At 41.0% G+C, this 22322-nt stretch overlaps 1 protein-coding gene across 2 annotated transcripts in view; it reads right to left on the reverse strand.

The window, feature by feature from the left end:
• Window positions 1-1034: 1034 nt before the first annotated feature.
• thoc5 (THO complex 5) overlaps window positions 1035-22322 on the reverse strand; it is a 60916-nt gene continuing 39628 nt past the window's right edge. The window contains exons 13-20 of one of the 2 annotated variants that reach the window (XM_072247573.1): window positions 20024-20125; window positions 19305-19401; window positions 17983-18097; window positions 12715-12818; window positions 8817-8904; window positions 4553-4668; window positions 3537-3727; window positions 1035-1555 (exon numbers count right to left, since the gene is read on the reverse strand). In XM_072247573.1, coding sequence (XP_072103674.1) covers window positions 1492-1555; window positions 3537-3727; window positions 4553-4668; window positions 8817-8904; window positions 12715-12818; window positions 17983-18097; window positions 19305-19401; window positions 20024-20125 — 877 coding nt within the window. In that variant the 3' untranslated portion in view covers window positions 1035-1491. The remainder of the gene's footprint in view (window positions 1556-3536; window positions 3728-4552; window positions 4669-8816; window positions 8905-12714; window positions 12819-17982; window positions 18098-19304; window positions 19402-20023; window positions 20126-22322) is intronic. The other variant, XM_072247574.1, reaches the window with a different exon arrangement.

The raw sequence follows: 22322 nt of genomic DNA on the forward strand, positions 1-22322 counted from the left end.
TAGACCATCACTACAATGGAATTGATCACTAAAGTACTTTTTCTGTATTGTTGGAGCTGCAAACATTACACTGGAGGGAATGTCATCGACGAAGCAACTGCTGACAGTCTTGAACATTGGCATCAGCATCACTTGTTCATTGTACTGGGAGCTGAGATGATTGCCTTTAAGAATCACAACCAACTTTCTTGTGCTAGGAATGACTGCAATCATGGGTAGCTTAATTCCCAATTTCCATCAGTCTCAATTGTACACAGGCTCCTTAATGCTATATTCAGTTAAATGTTGCCTTGATATTGAATTATGTGATGGATGCTAAAGAGCTCCTATAGGAAGTTAAGCTAGATGGGGCACCTAGTCTCACTCATCACTCAAATAAAGATTTAACAATTTTCACACTGGAATTGCAGATGAATTAATGATTCTTGTCTTAAAAAGATGGTCTTCAAAAGCAGATTAGATATGTAAATTATATACGCTGGAGGAACTCAGCAGGTCAGGCAGCATCTATGGAAATAAATAAACAATTGATGTTTTGGGCTGAGACCCTACTTCAGGTTTCATATGCATTTGAGATTTTATTTTACATAATAATGTTCGTTTTATTTTTGGCTTGTGCCTGCGTGCGTGTGAGTCCATGAGTGTGCGTCCGCATGTCCGTGATGATGTCTTTTTCATGGCTTTTACAAGGTGCGGAGTGAGAGAGAGACTGTGTGGCGTGCCACTCCTCACACAGACATTTTCGCAGTATTTTCCCTTTTATTTTACGAGGTCGAGTTGCGATCTCGACACTCAACCTGGCACGGATGGAAAGCGTACTCGGGGGTGGACCCGACTGGGTTAGAACCCGGGAACCTCCGCTCCCGGGTCCGGCGCCGATGTCGTTGCGCCACCAGCCGGCCCAGTACATAATAATATTTATACGAGAATTAATTTCTCCAAAGTGTTTCCTTTCGGAACAAGTCAGAATACTTTAAGTTGAAGCACACTAAGTAATTTTGTCACTACACGCTCGCTCAGTTATATTGCAGAATTTTATTACAGCTTTTCATTTCTTAATTACAAGAAGAATGATTTAATGGTTTGCTGCCAGTCATCGAGACTAAAATGGAAAATTCATTGTTTTACATATCTTTTCAATAATAAAACTAAACTTTAAGAAACTCAGCAGCTAAAATTTATTTGTAAATCACTCAATGGCAATTTAAACTGAATTTCAATAATCGTTGAAAGAGATACTGTACAACAAAAGCCAATATATTCACAAAAAACATTTGCAAATATCTTGAGAGACAAAATGCAAGTCCCACCATGAAATCTGCATCATCATCATATTTAATCCAAAGTACAAAGCACACAGCTCTAACACTGATGTACATAGTTTTTGCTGTTTCATCTCTAAATTTTAATCCAAACTGGTGTGAAAGGACCATAATGTTAACAGCTACACTGCGCTGCAGCGTGAATCAGTTTCATTCAAGTATTGCTGAGTCACCGGTGTGTGAAGAATCCCTGTGGATGGTTATATTTAAACGGCTTGATTCGATTAGGACCTCTGAAGGAAGAAAGAGTGAAACCATAAAGATTTCTGTACATCTGGGACATCCACAACTAATTAAACAAAGTAAACCAGCCAAGTTAAAATTAATTCAACACATTTCCTTTCTCAAATGACTGAATGCCTTTGATACTTTTGAAGGTTCTCTCTCTCAGTTGTCCTTTTCCTACAGGTTCATGGGCTGCAATAATCCTTGGTCACTCAAGTGCCACCCTCCAAGAGGGCCACAACCTTATTGTTGGGTTTGGAGGCTTGTGTGCCTCAAGGACCCAGAGAGCTAAGTTGTAATTTGGCTCTTGGTAGGGTCACCCATGCCAAACAGGTTAAAGGGTAGAGGCTAGACTAAGAGTCGTCCACCGGTCCTCCAGCTCAGGGCTAACAATGTTGACTGGTCAAAAAACAATCGTTACAGGAACAGTAATGAAGATGGAGGACCTTTATTGCTGCCCTAAGCATAACAGGCAGTAAGTAAGTAATTGAATTGCTACATTCATTGTGACGTGATCTTGGCCAGCACTTGCGCAGAATATCACTGCACAAACTGCCATCATGCATTGTGCAGCACAGTCACAGTTATTGAAAAGAAATATTTATACTTATTTCCCCAAGTTCACTACAGCCATCCCAGCTTCCTCTTTTGGAGAGCACGTGTGTGTATAAAGCGCCGGTACCACATTCAAGTAACCACCAACTATTTGCCCAAAATAAAATTAGTAAAATTTAATTGGGAATCAAATCTAGGTCCTTGAAATTGTAGAGATTAACACAGTATATGAATATAATCCACATATTTCAGCTCCGTTTTGAAGATCTGATATTCAGGTTTGGAATTACACAGAAAACGGCTGCAAAATACATAAACAATAAGCAATAAATTTAACAAAATATACAAAATCAAGATAGTCTGAAAGGGCTCATTTAAATGCTATTTTGCAAGGTACTCGAGACCAACTTGTATTTATTGCATTAAGTTTTGCTTAACATGATTGTGTAGTATCACATAGAATATGAAGTGTCTGGAATCATGAGTTATCCTGGTTTGGTATGGAAGTTGGAAGCTGATCTTATGCAAAGTTTCTTCCTATTGTTATCCAGCGACCATGCCTAAAAGGTACATTAATGACATGGTCTCACAGATACCAGGTGTAAGAAGTGTTCTCCATCTGCATTGCATTTTGTGCTGTGCGTTTATTGAGGTAACTAATCACGAGTGGGGATGTGGTAAAGTGATGGGAATAAGTTACATCTTCATGCTTTGCTCGTTGCAGTTTGTAGTTTGGGACTGGCAGCCGCCCTATCCTTTGCTGACAGCTCAGTTCTGCTTAGCTTACAATTGGGAACACATATGTTTCATCGCTTCAAGATTGTATTTTGCTAATTGCTAATAAAGGGTTTGACTTTTGGAACAATCATTATTGGAGCGGGGGGGGTGTGTCATGCAAGTATAACAAATCTGTAGGGTCACTGGCAGCGACAATTGTTTTGGTTTTGCCCCTACACCACGGTTGGGGAGTCTAACTAGATGGTGCAGATACAAGAGGGGGAGAGATTAAAAAGGGATCTGAGAGATAACTTCTTTTCATAGAAGGTACTGAGTGCCTGCAATGAGCTGCCAGAGGAAGTGGTCAAGGTGGGCACAACTGCAACATTTAAGAGGTATTTAGATAGGTACCTGCTACCTGGAGGAGACAGGCTTGGAGGATTTTGGGCTGAATGAAAGCAACTAGGATTAGCAGGGAGGATGTTGTGGTTGAACAGACTAGCTGGGCTGACCTTTATGATCTTGAGATGGTATATGACCTATTTCAATGCTATATCAGAACCATATGCACACATAATGTGCCCCAAGTGGGAATTAAGTGGAGAGGAAGATTCTGGGGTGAATTTTTCAAATTTAATGTCATTTTCTGAACTGAAGTACTAGTTGAACGTATATTAAAGGAAATTATTTTATCTAGGATCAATTAAAAAAAGTTACCTAACAAGACGCAGGAACATCTTCTCTCGTGGGAATTCCTTTGGCCCTTCCACGCTGTTATCATGAGTTTCTGTTTCCAGATACACATCCAAGCACATGCATAAACGCTGGACCTGGTTTGTCAGCAGCTGATGGCCTGGCTTAGGACCAAGCAACTCCTTGAAATACACATTAACCTCACTTTCTATAGCCTGGCAAAAACAATCCATATAGATACAGAAGGTAAATAAAACAAATATAATTGGAACCACTTCAACACACTTTGATGTTCAAGGACTCTGGAAAGGATGCTTGGAGATGAACTGGTAGTTTATAAGGACAGAAAGGCTGAAAGACTCCCCCACCCCCAAGAGGGAGGAGGGCAGTTAGATCTGCAAGCAACATTGACTGTATCTGTGGAGTTATTAAATTTCACAGGAGCCCTGCTGTGAAGCCCAGTGCTTTTGTGGTGAAGAACCACATTATTGTTTTATTGCCTTAATTTCCAAAATAAAATTGCATTACTTAACGCCCAGTGTTTTTTGTGGTGAAGAACCACATTATTGTTTTACTGCATTAATTTCCAAAATAAAGTTGCAGAGACAGATGACAGCTTTCTAGTTTCTCTATGCTGCTTACACAGGGTTATTAGCTTGCAGACTGTATATTAAAACAAGAGAATTCCACTCAACACTGTGGCACTGGGAACTTGGTAAGAATTCCATCCCAAAGAATAACATAGCCCTCTGAAAAGCAAAATTGCTGTAAGTATTTCCAAGCTCAGTGATATTTTTGAAAAGCTTTCAATACACATTTTTCAACAAGTGATTTGAAATTAAGAAAAATTGAAGCAGTGTTTACTTAACTGTGTAATTGCAAGTGAATATGTTAATTGATTCAGAAAATTTTAGAAGGAAAATTAAATATATTCAGATTTTTATTGCACTGAAACTCCAAATCATATATGCAACTTAGATCAGGATAAGTTAGCTTCTAACCTTATGCATCATAAAACAAGTTGCAATTTAACTTCTTACCTTTAGATTATCATCATTACGACTTGATTTCTCTCCCTTCCAATTTAAACAGATACTGAAGATGGGGGGAATGGATGAATAACCTGGATTCAACACTACAGCCACATGGAGTTTTGCTAAGTATATAAAGAAGAGCTTTTCAGTTAATTCAGCAATCTTTTAATCAAAGACAAATTCACCCTTTACTGTAAATTGTGATTACCAGAACTGCACCTAATGTTTCTTTCAATTTGTTTTAAAACAGGATGATTATATCTACGTGTGTTCTGAAACTAACTAATGGAAAATCCTACAGAAAGTTGTGGATACTGCCCAATCCATCACGGGTAAAGACCTTCCAACCATTAAGCAATCTACAGGAAACGTTATCTCAGGAAAGCAGCATCTATCATCAGGGACCCCACCACCCAGGTCATGCTCTCTTCTCGCTGCTGCCATCAGGAAAAAGGTACAGGAGCCTCAGGACTCACACCACCAGGCTAAAGAACAGTTACTACCTACTACCCCTCAAACATCAGGCTCTTGAACCAAAGGGGATAACTACACTCATCCCATCACTGAAATGTTCCAACAACCAATGGACTCATTTCCAAAAATTTTCATCTCATGATCTCAATATTTATTGCTTATTTATTTATATTATTGTTTATTCTTTTTGCATTTGCCAGTTTTGCACTCTAGTTGAACACCCTAATTGGGTGGTCTTTCATTGATTCTGTAATGGTTATTTACTATAGATTTGCTGATTATGCCCACAAGAAAATGAATCTCAGAGTTGTATATGGTGATATATATGTACTTTGATAACAAGATTTACTTCAAACTTTTTGCCCAGTTTTTCATTTGACAACTCCAGCATTCCAATTAAAAATCCTTCATAAATTAATAGTATATTGTCCTTCACAAACCAGAATCTATTGTAGATTTTGACTTTGTGATAACTGTATAGTTCAGTAAAGGGCTGAGATTTTGTTGAAGATGATTGATCAATTAGATTTAGCCAGGGGACGGATGAATTTAGAATTCTAAAGCAGTTATTTGGAATCAAATCAATGCAGATAAAAGTACATTGGAGTGTAAAAGTAAGGAACATTGTAGAAATCTTTGGCTAGATCAAGTATTTTATTCCCTGTACCTCAGCAAAGGCATCCTGCTTTTGGAGTGAATGTAGAGTTGATTTATAAGATTGATTCCTGGAGTAAAGGATTACCCTGTGAAAGTGACGGTGAAAACTTGGCACTGACAGTGCTGACAAGATTAAGAGATGATTTTGCAGGATTCTGGCATGTACCTAAAAATAGGCGCTTTCTCATAGTTGATTACCTAGGGGCCATTATTTCAGGATAAAGGGCTGACCATTTAGGACTGATATGAGGAAATATTTCATTACAACCCTCTGCCTTAATGGGTTATAAATGCTCAGTCATTCAAGGCTGAGATTGAGGGATTTGGGGACATAATGGGATCCAGATATCTGGTAATTCGGTCGAAAAGAGGATAGAAGACCATTAAGACCATAATATATAGGAGCAGAATTAGGCCATTTGGCCCATCGAATCTGCCATTTCATCATGGCTGATCCAATTTCCCTCTTAGCCCCAATCTCCTGCCTTCTCCCCGTATCCCTTTATTCCCTGACCAATCACGATTCTATCAATATCTGCTGTAAATATACATGAAGACTTGGCCTCCACAGCTGCCTGTGGCAACGAATTCCATGGATTCACCACCCTCTGGCTAATTCCTCCTCACCTCCCTTCAAAAGAATGCCCACTCTATCCTGAGACTCAGCCCTCTGGTCTTACACTCTCCCACCATAGGAAACATTCTCTTCACATCCACTCAATTAAGGCCTTCAACATTCAAAATGTTTCAATTAGGTCACCCCCTCATTCATCCGAATTCTAATGAATATAGTCCCAGAGGTCATCAGACTTGTCTTCGTCAATCTCCTTTGAACCTTCCTCCCAAGTTTCAGCACATCCTTTCTCAGATGAGGCCCAAAACCGCTCACAATACTTCAAGTGAGGCATCGCCAATGTAAAGTCTCAACATTACATCCTTGCTTTTATATTCTAGTCCTCTTCAAATGAACGCTAACATCACACTTGCGTTCCTCACCACAGACTCAACCTGCAAACGAACCTTTAGGGAATCCTGCACAATGACTCCCAAGTCCCTACGCACTTCAGTTTTTGGTATTTTCTCTCCATTTTGAAAATAGTCTACCCTTTAATTTCTTCTACCAAAGTGCAATACCATGCATTTCCCAACACTGTTCCATCTGCCACTTCTTTACCTATTCTCCTAAACTTAAGTCTTTCTATAGCCTCTCTACTTCCTCAAAACTACCTGTCCCCCCACCTATCTTCATATCGCCTGCAAACTTTGCAACAAATCCATTAATTCCATCATCCAAATAACTGCATATTACATGAAAAGAATCGGTCACACCACAGACCTCTGTGGAACACCACTACTCACCAGCAGCCAACCAGAAAAGGCCCAGTTTATTCCCACTCTTTGCCTCCTGCCAATCAGCCACTGCTTTATCCATGCTAGTATCTTTCCTGCAATACCATAAGCTCTTAACTTGTTAACCAGCCTCGTGTATGGCACCTTGTCAAAGGCCTTCTACTGATTCTCCTTTGTCTATCCTGTTTGTTATATCTTCAAAGAATTCCAACAGATTTGTCAGGCAAGATATTCCCTTGAGGAAACCATGCTGACTACGGCCAATTTTATCATGCGCTTCCAAGGACACCGAAACCACATCTCCTCCTTAACAATTGACTCAAACATCTTCCCAACCATTGAGGTTGGACTAACTGGCCTCTAATTTCCTTTCTTCTGCCTCCCTCCCTTCTTGAAGAGAGGAGTGACATTTGCAATTTTCCAGCCTCCGGAACTATTCCAGAATCTAGTGATTCTTGAAAGATCATTACTAATGCCTCCACAATCTCTTCAGCCACCTCTTTCAGAAGTCTGGGGTGTATACCATCTGGTCCAGGTGACTTATCTACCTTCAGATCTTTCAGTTTCCCAAGAACCTTCTCTCTGGTATGGTAACTCCACACACTTCATGACCCAACACCTGGAATTTCCACCATACCGCTCGCGTCTTCCATAGTTAGAGTAATGAAAAATACTTATTTAGTTCGTCTTCCATTTCTTTGTCTCTCATTACTACTTCTCCATCATCGTTTTCCAGCAGTCTGATATCCACTCTCGGCTCTCTTTTACAGTTTATATATTAGAAGAAACTTTTGCTATCCTCTTTAATATCATTGTCAGCTTACTTTCATATTCCATCTTTACCTTCTTGATGACTTTTTTAAGTGGTCTTCTGTAGGTTCTTAAAAGCTTCCTAATCCTCCCACTAGTTTTTGCTGTATTATATGCCCTCTCTTTGGCTTTTATGTTGGCTTTGACTTCTCTAGTTATTCAAGGTTGTGTCATCTTGCCTTCCAAATTGCTTCCAGAAATTCCATCTATTGTTGCTCTGCCATCATCCTTGCCAATGTTCTTTTCCAATCAATTATGGCCAAGTCCTCTCTTGTGCCTCTGTAATTCCCTTTACACCACTGTAATACTGATACACCTGACTTTAGCTTCTCCTTCTCAAATTTCAAGGTGAATTTGAGCATATTATGATCACTTTTCCCTAAGGGTTCTTTTTCCATAAGGTGTCTAATCAATTCTGGTTCATGGCACAACACTCAATCCAGAATATCTGATCCTCTAGTGGGCACAACCACGAACTGTTCTAAAAAGCCATCCCATAGGCACTCGAGAAACTCCCCCTCCTGGAATCCAGCACCTAACTGATTTTCCTAATCTACCTGCATATTGAAATCACCCATGAATATTGCAACATTGCCCTTTTGGCATGCATTTTCTGTCTCCTGTTGTAATTTGTAGACCACATCCTTACTATTGTTTGGGGTCTGTATACAACTCCCATCAGGATCTTTTTACCCTTGCACTTCCTTAGCTCTGTCCACAATGTTTCAACACCTTCCGACTCTGTGTCACCTCTTTCTATTGAAGCACAGAATCACCTATGATATTGATTCGTGGAGCAGGCACAAAGGCAGTATTTCTTACATACTTTTATCTAAGTTATTCCAGCTGTCAGTTCATTCATACAAAACTGAACTCCAAAAATGCTCAACGTGTAATTGGGCAACATATTAAAGATTATGCAATTAATTTAATGGGTTTGATCCCAGCTACAACCTGTTTTCAGGACCTTTCCTCTTACCTGTCCCTCGTTCTATCAAAGCTGAAAAGAAGAGGTCAGTCTCTTGAGCCATGTCTGCCTCAATGATATGCTTGGTAAAAGGCAGCGCCTAAAATAGAATATATGAGATTAACTCTTTATCTGCTCTGAAATGCTGCAGTAATAATAATTGAATGCAAGTGGATGTCTTAAATTGCCTAACCACTAACAATAAAATTACATAGACATTTAGCTGAGAAACAAGCTCTTCTCCTAAAATATTTGATACCATTACTTAAATTCCATAATATAGCCTCCTCCTTGCTGAATACTTCTCATCTTGTTCTTGATATGGTGATCTACATTAAATATAACCAGGATATTTAATTCAATCATTCAATATGGTAGTGAATTGCACAATCTAATCATGGTAAGTAAGAAGTTTCCTCAGAACTCCTCTCTAGATATGTGAATGGTCTTTATTGGAGACCATTTGCAGAAGGACACATAACACAAAGTACATCAGAACTAGAGTAGGCCACCTGACCTCTCAAGTCTGCATCGATCTCAATGTGATTCCATACTGGTTAAGTATAGATAATGATCTGGCTTCCACCATCCTGGGGGGCAGAGAATTTCAGAGATTCACTATCCTGAGACAGAAATTTCTATGCACCTCAATTTTAATTCCACCTTGTTCATGACTCTCCCACTAATCTGAATTCTTCTGTCCTTTCTCTTTACTTTTCTCATGATCCTGTAGCACAGCATCATAATGTAGCAGTTACCGTAACACTTTACAGCACGAGCAATTACCATTGGGGGTTTAATTCCCGCTGCTGTGTGTGAGTAGTTCGCATGTTTCTCCTGTGACCATGAAGGTTTTCTCTGGGTGCTCCAGTTTCCACCCACATTCCAAAGGCTTGGATTACTAAGTTGTTGGCATGCTATGTTGGTATCGGAAGCATGGAAACAGTTGCGGGCTGTCCCCAGCACATCCCTGGATAGTGTTGGTGTTTGACACAAAAGACACATTTCACTGTATGTTTCGATGTACACGTGACAAATAAGATAATCGTTTTCTCTCTTTTCTCTTGGCCTTCTGATCTATTCACATAAATGAACCCTAATTTAGCTCAAAAATGTAGCCAAACACAAATTAATTTGGACCTTCAATATACGTTCTCACTCAATTAGAATAGGGTTTCCTGACCTGGAATCCACGGACTCTTCAGTTAATGGTAAGGCTCCATGACATAAGAAAAGTTGTGAACCCCCGAATTAGATGATGGTTAATTTGTATCTTAATTACATCTATCCATCTTGGTTTGGCAACTTTTAACGACCTTGTCTGAACACCGGTACCTTGGTTATTGGGACTTTGCAGACCACTGATTCATTGTACTCTCCTTGTAACATATGGGATAGCCACCGTCAGTGCCCGGCACTCCCTGGCACTCACAGTGCTAGCCACGATGCAGCAGTGAGACCTGCACCTCAACTCTGAGCAACTGCCTGCTCACTGTAGCCTGCCCAACACCAGCTGTAACAGGCATCCTCTGAACATTGCCTCGGAGCTTCACTCCACACCAGACCTTTTGGCAAAGAGCTCATTTTATCTTTTCATTGCTGCCAGAATGCTAGTGGGGCTATGAACACTGCGAGGGGTCTGGGGTGGAACTGGTTAACTCCAAGTCTCTGGCCCAGCACTGCTATATATAGCTAGCATGCCTAAGACTTTCACACAATACTGTAGTAATTTCATGTACTGCTGTTGGTTAAGAAAAAAAAATTCATAACGTAAGTGAGTGATGATAAACCTGATTCTGATATGGGTCTTTATTGTGGACTGAGAGTGAGAAGGGGGTGAGGAGAGGGAATCATGGTTGGGTAAAGGGGAAGGGAGAGGGGAGGGGACGGGAAGTACCAGAGCAACATTCTGTAACGATCAACAAACCAATTGTTTGGAATCAAATGAGCTTGCCTGGTGTCTCAGGGCTGGGTCTGTCTGCACCCATGCCATCACCCCTGCCCCTGGCACTCCTTCTCTGTCACCTGTCCCCCCCTCCACCCCGTGTGATCCACCTTCCCTACTCCCAATATCCTTTGCTCCTGCCAGATTTACAAACTCACTCTCCATTGCATGTTAAAGTCTTAGGCACCTTAACTATATATATGTGCCTAAAACCTTTGCACAACACTATGCTATAATGATCTATTTTTATGCTAATTTCATTAGCGTTCTCAGAAACACATCCCGAGCATTAAGTGGATACCACTGTAATCATTTTAGCCCGGTCAGTTACATCTAATTGATCTAATTGGTCACTGCAAACACATCGACCATTTATTGTCCTGGTGGCAGTGGTAAGGCTTAGCTGAACAGTTGTCTTAAATACATAGGCAAGTTGACAGTGGCTCTCACTGAACAGGAAAAAATATTTCACTTTCCATCCATCATACAGAATCTTTCTGTGAGTTACCTGTAGGGCTTTGTCAGTAGTTCATGCTGGTCATGTCAGGGGAAGGAATACTAATTTTGTTGCAGCACTCACAAAATAATTGTGAAAACAGAGACTGTTCAGAAATTAATTCCACTAAGATGTACAGCCAGCTGTTTTGCCTGTGTCGCATCATGCTCATTGCTACCTTGCTCTTTAAACCATGCTTCTACTGTGTAAGATGAGCGAGAAGAGTTCTGGTCCTGTTAGGGAGTAATCTGCAGTTGTGTGAATATAGTGGATATTGGTTTGGACAGGAACCAGTCTTCAGCTCTTGACCTGAATTGTGGGTTGCTGTCAGTGAATTGAAGTTAAAAGCACACCTTTGCAAATAAATACTGTCTGTGAGAGATGTGGTTTGCGAAGTGGTGACCATGAGATGGTTGCATATGCATCAGCCAAATGTTAAGACAATGGGGTTGTGTTAACTGGCCTGCATCAATCCAGGGTTTGAGTAATGAGGTTATGTAATTTGCACCATTGTAAACAAGTTCATGGAATCCTACAGACTGGCCTAATACTATCACTTAGCTCTATCACTAGTAGGGCATCGGTCTCCCTGTCGTTAGAAGTTTTTAGAATATTTGGGTTCACTAATTATTGTTTCTCTTAGCAAAGGTGTTTCAGAGGTTTTTTTTATCAATCACAATGTGCTTCCACCACTTCTCAACTCAAAGTATTGAAGTAGACAATGTCACTGTAACTACTGAAATTGTATTGAATCTACTGTTATCTTTGATCTGAAGGGTATAAAGATGTGATGTACTTTGGGTTTGTCCCTCTACCAAGAGTGTCTCCGTGAGAATGCTTGCTTGTCATGATGAATAAACACCAGCTATATCACTAGCTTTAGTGCTTCTCCTGTGACTTTGATCAATAGTCACTACAGGTCCTAGATAGCTCCATTTGCTTGCCTTAGGACAACCACTCCAGGACATAAAATTCCCAGGCTTTGGTAAAAGTATGTAAATCAATGTGGTAAGTCACACTGAAGTACAAGTTCAGTTGCTCCAAGTGAACATACAACTAAGTGACAGTAATGGCTCAGCTCATCTGGCTCATTGTGTGCTCTGCTAATCAACTGACTTATTGCCATCTCAATCTTGCATTCCAGACTAGCCTGGAAATATCAAGAATTATCTTAATAAGAGTCAAAGTCTGCTTCCATTATCCATTGGCCACCGGAGGGGCGAGGGGGTGGTGGTGGTGTACATCACTTACTTTAAGCATTAAAAGTTTCTGCTCATTGGTGATAGTGATTGCTAAGAATGCTTCCTCCATGAAGCCTTTAAAGCAGGGGTTTCCAACTTGGGGTCCACAGACACCTTGCTTAATGGTATTGGTCCATAGCACTATAAAAGCTGGGAACCCTGCTTTAAAGAGTCAGGCTATTATGAGATGAAACATAGGAAATAATGAGATTAACACTGCACACATACCACATAGTCATCATATGAAATGGCACACCATTTGATCAGTCTGGATATGATCTTCACTGGGAAAAGATGCTGACATTCACTGGATATTGGAACAATACTGTGTTCTGTAAAAGAACAGTAATTTAGCCAGCATGGGAATATCACTATAAATTTATAAAATAAGACAAACATAGGGAATCACTGAAACAAAGGCAAGGTTTACTTATTTTCTTAAAATCTGCAATGAGCAACATTGTAGACATTTCGATATTTAATTTCCAGCATCAGAACACATATATTTTAGCTTAATCATTTTCAAATGCTAAACACAAAAAGAAATAACAATCTAAAACATTTTCAATTCTTGCCTATTATTTTCAGAAGCCATAAGCCTCTCAGTTTGGAAGTGTAGTAAGTCAGGGGTTCCCAACCTGGGGTCCATGAACCCCTTGGTTAATGGTTCATAGTAATTTAGCCATCATCTTCAGTCATTTTACAATGTTGCATGTTTAGTTTTCCCACTGTAAGCAGATCATCACAGAAGTTCATGGTGGACACGGGGATGACTAAAAGGATTATTAACCATGCTCTTTATCCACTCTGCATCAATCCAAATTTGTTAAGGCATTTCCCAATTTGCCAAGAATTCAAAAACCAATAACTACCTTGCCTGTGAAGTGACTGCAATCTCTTTGATAAATGCAGCAACTCAAATACGAAACAAAGGCATTGTGAGTCCGATAATCATTTGATTAGGTGATTATCCCCTCCAATATATTTCCTGGATAAGAAATCTCTACTGGTGATTGTTCTCTTTTAACTGAAATTGAAAATAGTAATTTTAAAATATAAATACCACGGTCCTTAGGCCGATTACTTACAAGCCACACAGCAAAAATACCCTGAAAGTAGACACGCAAACACGAGGAAATCTGCAGATGCTGGAAATTCAAGCAACACACATTGAAGTTGCTGGTGAACGCAGCAGGCCAGGCAGCATCTCTAGGAAAAGGTACAGTCGAAGTTTTGGGCCGAGACCCTTCGTCAGGACTAACTGAAAGAAGAGCCAGTAAGAGATTTGAAAGTGGGAGGGGGAATGGGAGATCCAAAATGATAGGAGAAGACAGGAGGGGGAGGGATGGAGCCAAGAGCTGGACAGGTGATTGGCAAAAGGGATATGAGAATATCATGGGACGGGAGGCCTAGGGAGAAGGAAAAGGAGGAGGGGAGAAAAACCCAGAGGATGGGCAAGGGGTATAGTGAGAGGGACCGTACCCCATCTGTTATTTATTTATATACACACATTCTTTTTCTCTCTCTCCTTTTTCTCCCTCTGTCCCTCTCACTATACCCCTTGCCCATCCTCTGGGTTTTTTGCCCCTCCCCCTTTTCCTTCTCCCTGGGCCTCCTGTCCCATGATCCTCTCATATCCCTTTTGCCAATCACCTGTCCAGCTCTTGGCTCCATCCCTCCCCCTCCTGTCTTCTCCTATCATTTCGGATCTCCCCTTCCCCCTCCCACTTTCAAATCTCTTACTAGCTCTTCTTTCAGTTAGTCCTGACGAAGGGTCTCGGCCCGAAACGTGACTGTACCTGAAAGTAGACGGTTCCTTAGCTTCCATTGTATATGTTCATTTTTAAAGCAAACACTGAGGCACAAAGAGAAGCCAACAGCTGTGTGTTTTACTGTTGTCAATTCATGGCTGGCATTTACAGAAATATTGGAAAAGCAAAAAGAAAATTGACTCAAACTGCGAAAAGTGGAGCTTGCTGATAGAAAAATCTACCATGACAAGAAGCATTTTGGTGAGAAAATCTAGGTACTGGGAGAGCAATTGATGATCTAATGATAGTAATACTGTATGGTAATAGGCCCTTTGGCCCAACTCGCCCATGTTAAACATGAAGTTCATCTAGGTTAGTCCCATTTGCTCACATTTGACCTATGGTTCTGGTAAGATGGCAGTGCACTCAGTCACAGTGGCCTCTCTGAGTCCAAGCAATGGTGTAATTGTTTGTCCTTTACAGCTTTTTATGACTGCAAGACACTACTGGATATTGAGAACATCAAGTACTGCAGCTTTACCCCACCAGCAAGTTGCTGAATAACGATGGCACTAAACTTGTTGTGTACTGTCTTGGCACTTGCTGCAGCCACCCAGGAAATAAGGCATCAGAGGAGGGGGGCAAAGGCAGTGCACGGTCCAACAAATGTTGCAAATGATGGTCTTGTACATTTCTCTCGTGATCGAAAGACCCCGTTGGACACTGTTAATGTAGAATACTGCAAGTCTGGTTCACTGGTCCATTGACGATAACGATGGTAGGGGAGCTACATAGCTTCGTTTGTTGTGTGGACCAGGCCCTCATAAGACCATAAGATATAGGAGCAGAATTAGGCTATTTAGCCTATCGGGACTGCTCCACCACTTCATGGCTGATCCATTTTTCCTCTCAGCCCCTCTCTCCTGCTTTCCCTCCTGTATCCCTTCATGCCATGACTAATCAAGAATCTATCAACCTCTGCTTTAAATGTACATAAAGACAGTCTTCACAGCTGCCTGTGGCAACAAATTCTACAGATTCACCACTCTCTGGATAAAGAAATTCCCCCTCATCTCCATTCTAAAAGGACGTCCTATTTTGAGGACGTGTTCTCTGGTCTTACACTTTCCCACCATAGGAAACATCCTCTCCACACGCACACTATCAACTGTTTTCATCGTTTGATAGGTTTCAATGAGGGCACCCCTCTTTCTTCTATATTTTAGTGAATACAGGCCCAGAGCCATCAAATGCTCTTCATATCACAAGCCATTCAATCCTGGAATCTAGTGAACCTTCTTTGAACCCTCACCAGTTTCAAGCACATCCTTTCTAAGGGGCTCAGATCTGCCCACAAATCTCCAACTGAGGCCTCAGCAGTTCTTCACAAAATCTCAACTTTACATCCTTGCTTTTATATTCTAGTCCTCTTGAAACGAATGCCAACATTGCATTTGCCTTCCTCACCACAGACTCAACCTGCAAATCAACCTTTTGGGAATCCTGCACAAGGACTCCCACGTACCTTTGCACCTCTGCTTTTTGTATTTTCTCTCCATTTAAAAAATAGTCAACCCTTTCATTTCCTCTACCAAAGTGCATGACTATACATTTCTCGACACTGTATTCCATCTGCCACTTCTTTGCCCATTCTCCTAATCTGTCTGTCCTTCTGTAGCCTCCCGACTTCCTCAAAACTACCTGAACCACCCCCCTCCCCCACCTGGCTTCATATCATCTGCAAACTTTGCAACAAAGCCATCAATTCCATCATCCCAATCACTGACATATAATGTAAAGAGAACAACACAGACCCTGTGGAAAAACTAGTCACCGTCAGCCAAACAGAAAAGGCTCCCTTTATTCCCACTCTTTGCTTCCTGCCAATCAACCTCTGCTTTATCCAAGCTAGCATCTTTCCTGTAACATTATGGGCTCGTGGCTTGTTAAGCAGCCTCATGTGTGACACCTTATCAAAGGCCTTCTGAAAATTCAAGTACACAACACCCACCGATTTTGCCTCGTCTATCCTGCTTGTTATTTCCTCAAAGAATTCCAACAGATTTGTCAGGCAAGATTTTCCCTTGAGGAATCCATGCTGACTACCGTCTATTTTATCATATGCCCCCAAGAACTCCGAAACCACATCCTCAACAATCGACTCCAACATCTTCCCAACCACTGAGGTCAGACTAACTAGTCTATAATTTCCTTTCTTCTGCCTCTCTCCTCCTTGAAGAGTGGAGCGACATTTGCAATTTTGCAGTCTACCGGAACGTTCTAGAAACTAGTGATTCTTGAAAGATCATTACTAATGCCTCCACAATGTTGCTTGTTGCAGCCTCCCAGGGAAGGAGACGCTGGTGGCGGTGTGGGAGAGAACGGAAGCGCGGCAGGCGCGCTGGTGTCCGTGCTGGGTTGGGGTCTGGCCCCCTCCCATCAGTGCTGCCCTCTAGTGTTCACTCGGTGGAAGACAAGCTGGGTTGCAATCCTTTGCGGCTGCACCAGCACGTGATGACAAACTGCTGTGTGTTTGCTCTTTCAGAAACATGGCTCCAGGATACCATCCCGTGCACCATCAATCCACAGGCCATGCCACTCTGGAACTTGGGCTATATTATTATTTTGTGTCCATATGTTTTTTTGTTATCGTAACTATATGTGCCATGTGCTGTGCGTGACTGCTGGTACTGCGTTTTGCACCTTGGTCCCAGAGGAGCACTGTTTTGTTTCGCTGTATTCATGTGAATGGTTGAATGACAATTAAACTTGACCTTGAACTCTAAATCTTCCATATCCATGTGCTTGACCAAGTGCTTTTTAAATATTACTAATATATCTGCCCCAACTACTTCCTCAGGCAGCTTGTTCCGTGTACCCACTACCCTCCACCTGAAGAAGTTGCCCTCAGACCCTTTTAAATCTCTCCCTTCTCACTTTAAACCTATGCCCTCTAGTTCTCTGGGAAAGAGACTCTGCTCATGTACCCTAACCATTCATGTCCTCCATAAGGTTACCTCTCAGTCTCCAATATGCCAAGAAATAAAATCCTAGCCTGTCCAACCTCTTCCTACAACTCAGGCCCTCAAGTCCTGGCTACATTCTCTTACATATTCTTTGCACTCTTTCCAGCTTACTTGAGGGGGAGCAATGAAAGAAAACCTAAGAAATTGAACCAATACCTGCAGGAAGGAGGTACAGAAGCCCGAAGGCACACACTCAATTCAGGAACAGTTTCTTCCTCTCTGCCATCTGATTTCTGAATGGACATTGAACGCACGAACATAATTTACTGCAATTTATGTTTATTCCCTATTATTATGTCTTGCATTGTACTGCTGCCACAAAGATAACAAATTTCATGACACATGCCGGTGATATTAATTCTGATTCTGAAATGTTAATTTACACCTTCACTGCACAGGATTTTCTAGTGTTACTTAAATTACCTTTTTATTGAAATTTTTTTTTCTGCAACTACCTTTTTTTTCTGTTGAAGAGAGATTATATTGGATTCAGAAAAGAATACTTTGACTGTCTCCAGGTTCTTATTGCAAAATAGACTCAAAGTATTTACCTCTGCTGAGAACTTAAGAAAAGAAAGACTTCTGCCTTGAAGAAGCAAAAAAAGTAGAAAGCTATATATTCTGCTTGGTCTCCACACTACTTAACAAGAGGGGAGATATTACTTTAGTTAATGGCTCCCCGAAACTTGGAAAGAAGGAAGCCATTGTTTATTACTCACCAAGTGAAGCAAATTGCTTCTGCAGAGCCAGTCGGGACTGCAATCTTACACGCAGCAGTTTTATCGTAGTTTCCATGTGACTTGCACTCAAAGAATTGTCTGCTATCACGGATTTCTGTTGGAAGGGCAAAAATCAAACATTTGCAAAATAATTGTTTTGGCACAGTATAATACAGAATACATCCCAAATCATAATATTACAGAAAAAAATTTAACTTTCTCATAGTTTAAATTAGCAAGGGAGAGATCGGCATCATTCCAGGGTAGGAGCCAATTTAAAAGGACAAATCTCATTGACACTGAGCCACCATCGTGTGAGTGGGCCAGTGCTAGAATGGTCAGGCTCCAACAAAACATCACAGGTTCTAAGTGTCAGGTAAGTTTTTTTTCTCTTTCTTTGCCTATTAGTACATAGCTTGTGCATTGAAAATTGGTTCAGGGTTTGTGGTCAAGCTTTATTCAATTCATCCTAATAGGTGCTTGGATATGATTCACACTGACAACCATGATCACTGTAATCATGGAGCTCTCCCTCATTTTATTTGTTAAAGTAATGATCCATATCACAGAATAAAATATAAAGTCTAAGGCCAAGGCCCAATGTAAAGGATAGGAGAGCCGATAGCCCACCATTTCTTTATTACTTAATAGAATAAACACATTCCCCTATTGGCCATGACTAAAGCTAAAATAATTAAGGTATTTAATAGATAGACGAGTGAAGGTCACTGTTAGAATATACTCCTTCCTAAGACCCATAAGAAATAATTACTACACCATAAATTGCTAGATACAGCATCTTGCCCCTTTCATAGCTAAAACCTCTTAAAGATTGTGTACTACATTATGTTTAATTTAGTTATTGCCTGTTACATCACTGGTGTTATGGCAACAATGAAGGTCCATCATCTCTGCCTGTCCTTGGCCATCCTCTCTATAGTGCCCCAGGTATGGTTCAAGTTCCTCATTACTGCCTCTACAGTTCAACACCCAATTGTCTTTGATCTCCCACATTTCCTCCATCATTTAGGGGTCCAATGATGTGCTGTCTTGATGATGGAGTTGGCTTCCCATCATGTGACCAATCCATCTCCAATGTTTCCTCATGATTGTGGCCATGTCCTCTTAATGACTGATGGAGTAAGGTGTGGTTGGAGACCATAGCCAGAAAATATGGAGGATCTTCCAGAGGCTCATGGCGTGGAATGACGACGGCTTGGTAAAGTCATTCTCTGTCTTCTTTAATTAAATCCAAACAAAATCTTGCCATTTTGTACATACTAATATTTTAACAACTACTTCTTTATATTTTGAAGCTTTACCTGTGGCTGATCCTTTGGAAAATGCAGACCTCCGAGCTTCTGAACCCAAATATAGGGGTGACCCAGCTCTCCAATGTAGTCACTAAAAGTCAAGATTCTGGGAAGAAAAAATAAGATGTTTTTTCAACTAATATAGAGACATAATATGAGAATATTTAGATTCTATAAATTCCTCTTAGGTCAGATTTGCTTCATATTTTAGGAACATAAGTTAAGAGTAATTATACTGTTTTTTGACTGATGAACATTAATGAAGTGGTGACTGATCATTTCTGCTAGCTGAGTTATCCACACATGATCAGAGGAGTTCATTTAAGATACATTTGCTCATCAGCCTAGGAAAAGGCTCCATGCCTCCAATGGATGGTTTCACCAGCAGATGTGTGATGTTGTCATGTTGTTTCAACTGGCACACTAAAGTGAAAGGTAATGAATGAGCAAAGGATCCCCTCTTCCTCAACTTTCCCCTATGGTCCACTCTCCTTTCTCTTCAGTTCTTGACCTTTCTCACCCACCTGGCTTCACCCATCACCTTCCAGCTAGCCCCCTTACCACCCTACCACCTTTTTATACTGGCATTTATCTTTCTCCTTCCTTCTTAGTCCTGAAGAAGGAGCTCAGGCCAAAACGTCAATGATCTATTCATTTCCACAGATGCTGGCGGACCTGCTGAGTTCCTCCAGCATTTTGTGTGTGTTGCAATGAATGAAAGTACTTACCCAACTTTATCAAACTGATACTGATTAGCTGGATTTGGAGTCTTCTTGCCATGGTCCCCAGGATACAGACAACTCAGTAATGAGGCTGGAGACAATAGATCTCTACATAAAAAATATTTAAGAAGTAAAGAAATAATTACATAACATACAATTTTTGGTATAATTAGAACATAAATCCAATGAAAAGCAGATATTTCTGAGTTTCATGAAAATATTTTACGGTTAAGCTAGAATACAAGATTCACAGTACTTTGCTTTGAAACTCATAAGTGATATTGACGAACATGCTGCTTAGGCTCAATCCCTGTAACTTGTATTGTGAATGCTTATACCTATAAGGAAAGGTACGCTGCATCCGGAGTTTCTCCGGTTAGCGGACGATTTCCCTTCACGCCTCTCTGATGTAGAGGGGAACCATGTACGAGGCAAGTTACAGCAGTGGTTTGCCATTGCCTTCTGCTGGGTGAGTTTCCAAAGCGATCACCAGCTCGTAACCCAGCACGGATGGAAAGCGTGCAGGGGAGCCGGCTGGATTCGAACTCGGGACCTTTCATCCCGAAGTCTGACGCTGATGCCACTATGCCACCAGCCGGATCACTCATACCCGTAACCATATAACAATTACAGCATGGAAACAGGTCATCTCGGCCCTTCTAGTCTGCGCTGAACGCTTACTCTCACCTAGTCCCATCTACCTGCACTCAGCCCATAACCCTCCATTCCTTTCTTGTCCATATACCTATCCAATTTTTTTTTAAATGACAAAATCGAACCTGCCTCTACCACTTCTACTGGAACCCTAATTGTAAAAGATACGTTGAGGTGAGTTTAACCCTACTTGAACACCTCCCCCCGGTCGGCCGGTCCGCAATAATATTGTCAATATTAAACCGGTCCACGGTGCAAAAACAGTTGGGGACCCCTGTATTAGATGGTGCAAGATGTTTGCTAGGTAAATATACATCAAACTATGCTTTTCACACTGAATTTTCTATTAAAGTAGATAAAGATTCTGAAAATGGTGACCATAAATCAGTATGTTCAGTTAACAATTTCTATTCTAAATTCAATTCACAAGATTACTGCATGGAGGTAAATTTAAAACTCACTATACTTGATTCATATTGACCTCGAAGAACCAGTGTTGAGGTCTCTCTTTTAAGTGTTAGTTTCAGGTCATGGGAGACAGCAGGAGATTGGTACAGCAATGAACCTCTAACAGAAGTGTGACCTGGGTTAGAACTGACAGTTCACATCATGGATAACTTCACCTGGTCCCTTAAAATCACCTCTGTGAACAAGAAGGCAGCACAGCGTCTCCACTTCCTAAGGAGGCTGAGGAAAATGAGCCGCCCCCCCGCCCACCCCCACCATCTTAACTGCATTTTACAGGAGCATCAGTGACAGCGTCCTGACAAGTCGCATCTCCATCGGGTATGGGAGTAGTTGAGCATCAGACTGGAAGTCTCTACAAAGGACTATGAAGACAACTGAGAGGATCACAGGGATCTCCCTACCATCCACTGGGAACATTTATCAGGAGTGCTGTTATATGCAGAGCCCTTAGTATCATCAAGGATCCCACCCATCCATCCAGCATCCTCTTTGACTTTCTACCATTAAGCAGGAGATGCCGATGCACAAAAAAAAATGATCAAGATGGGAAACGGTTTCTTCCCCCAGGCCATTAGGCTTCTGAACTCCCTGCTGCATTGCATTCAAAGAGTCACTGCTTAATCGGTTCTGTACATTACAATATTTAATTTCTGCACTTATGTGAAATCCATCTGTAGATTTCACTCTTACCTTTCATAAGTTATTGTGCATTATGTGCACTATGATGCTTTACACCCTGGTTCGAAGAAACATTGTCTCATTTGACAGGATTTATGTATATAGTCAAATGACAATAAACTTGACTTTTATGCCAGTAATGTTAGCTTAACTTGGAAAAAGTTACCTGAACCAATGCAAAGACATAAGATATGTTGGCGAAAATAATTTAAGCTTACAAGTGCTTTGATGAGCTTTTATGCTAATTTTGCCTGCGTCTGCAGAACTTGCCTGAGTTGAAATTCAGAGCTGCTGGCATAGGAAGGCTGTTCAAAGTGTCTGTTTTGGGCGCAAAGGCACCATAAGGCATGCCTATAAAATTCTATCCAACTCCTGTGAGGAAACATTAGTATATACTTGTGAAAGTAGCATATTAGTTTTGCACTAGAAGTAATTTTCTTCTGAATGCAGCCCAGACTATAGGCGGCAGAATTACTGCTGCTTAAAATTCATGGCTTTTTGTGAT

Source organism: Mobula birostris, chromosome 31, assembly GCF_030028105.1.
Source record: "Mobula birostris isolate sMobBir1 chromosome 31, sMobBir1.hap1, whole genome shotgun sequence".
NCBI classification, from domain to species: domain Eukaryota; kingdom Metazoa; phylum Chordata; class Chondrichthyes; order Myliobatiformes; family Myliobatidae; genus Mobula; species Mobula birostris.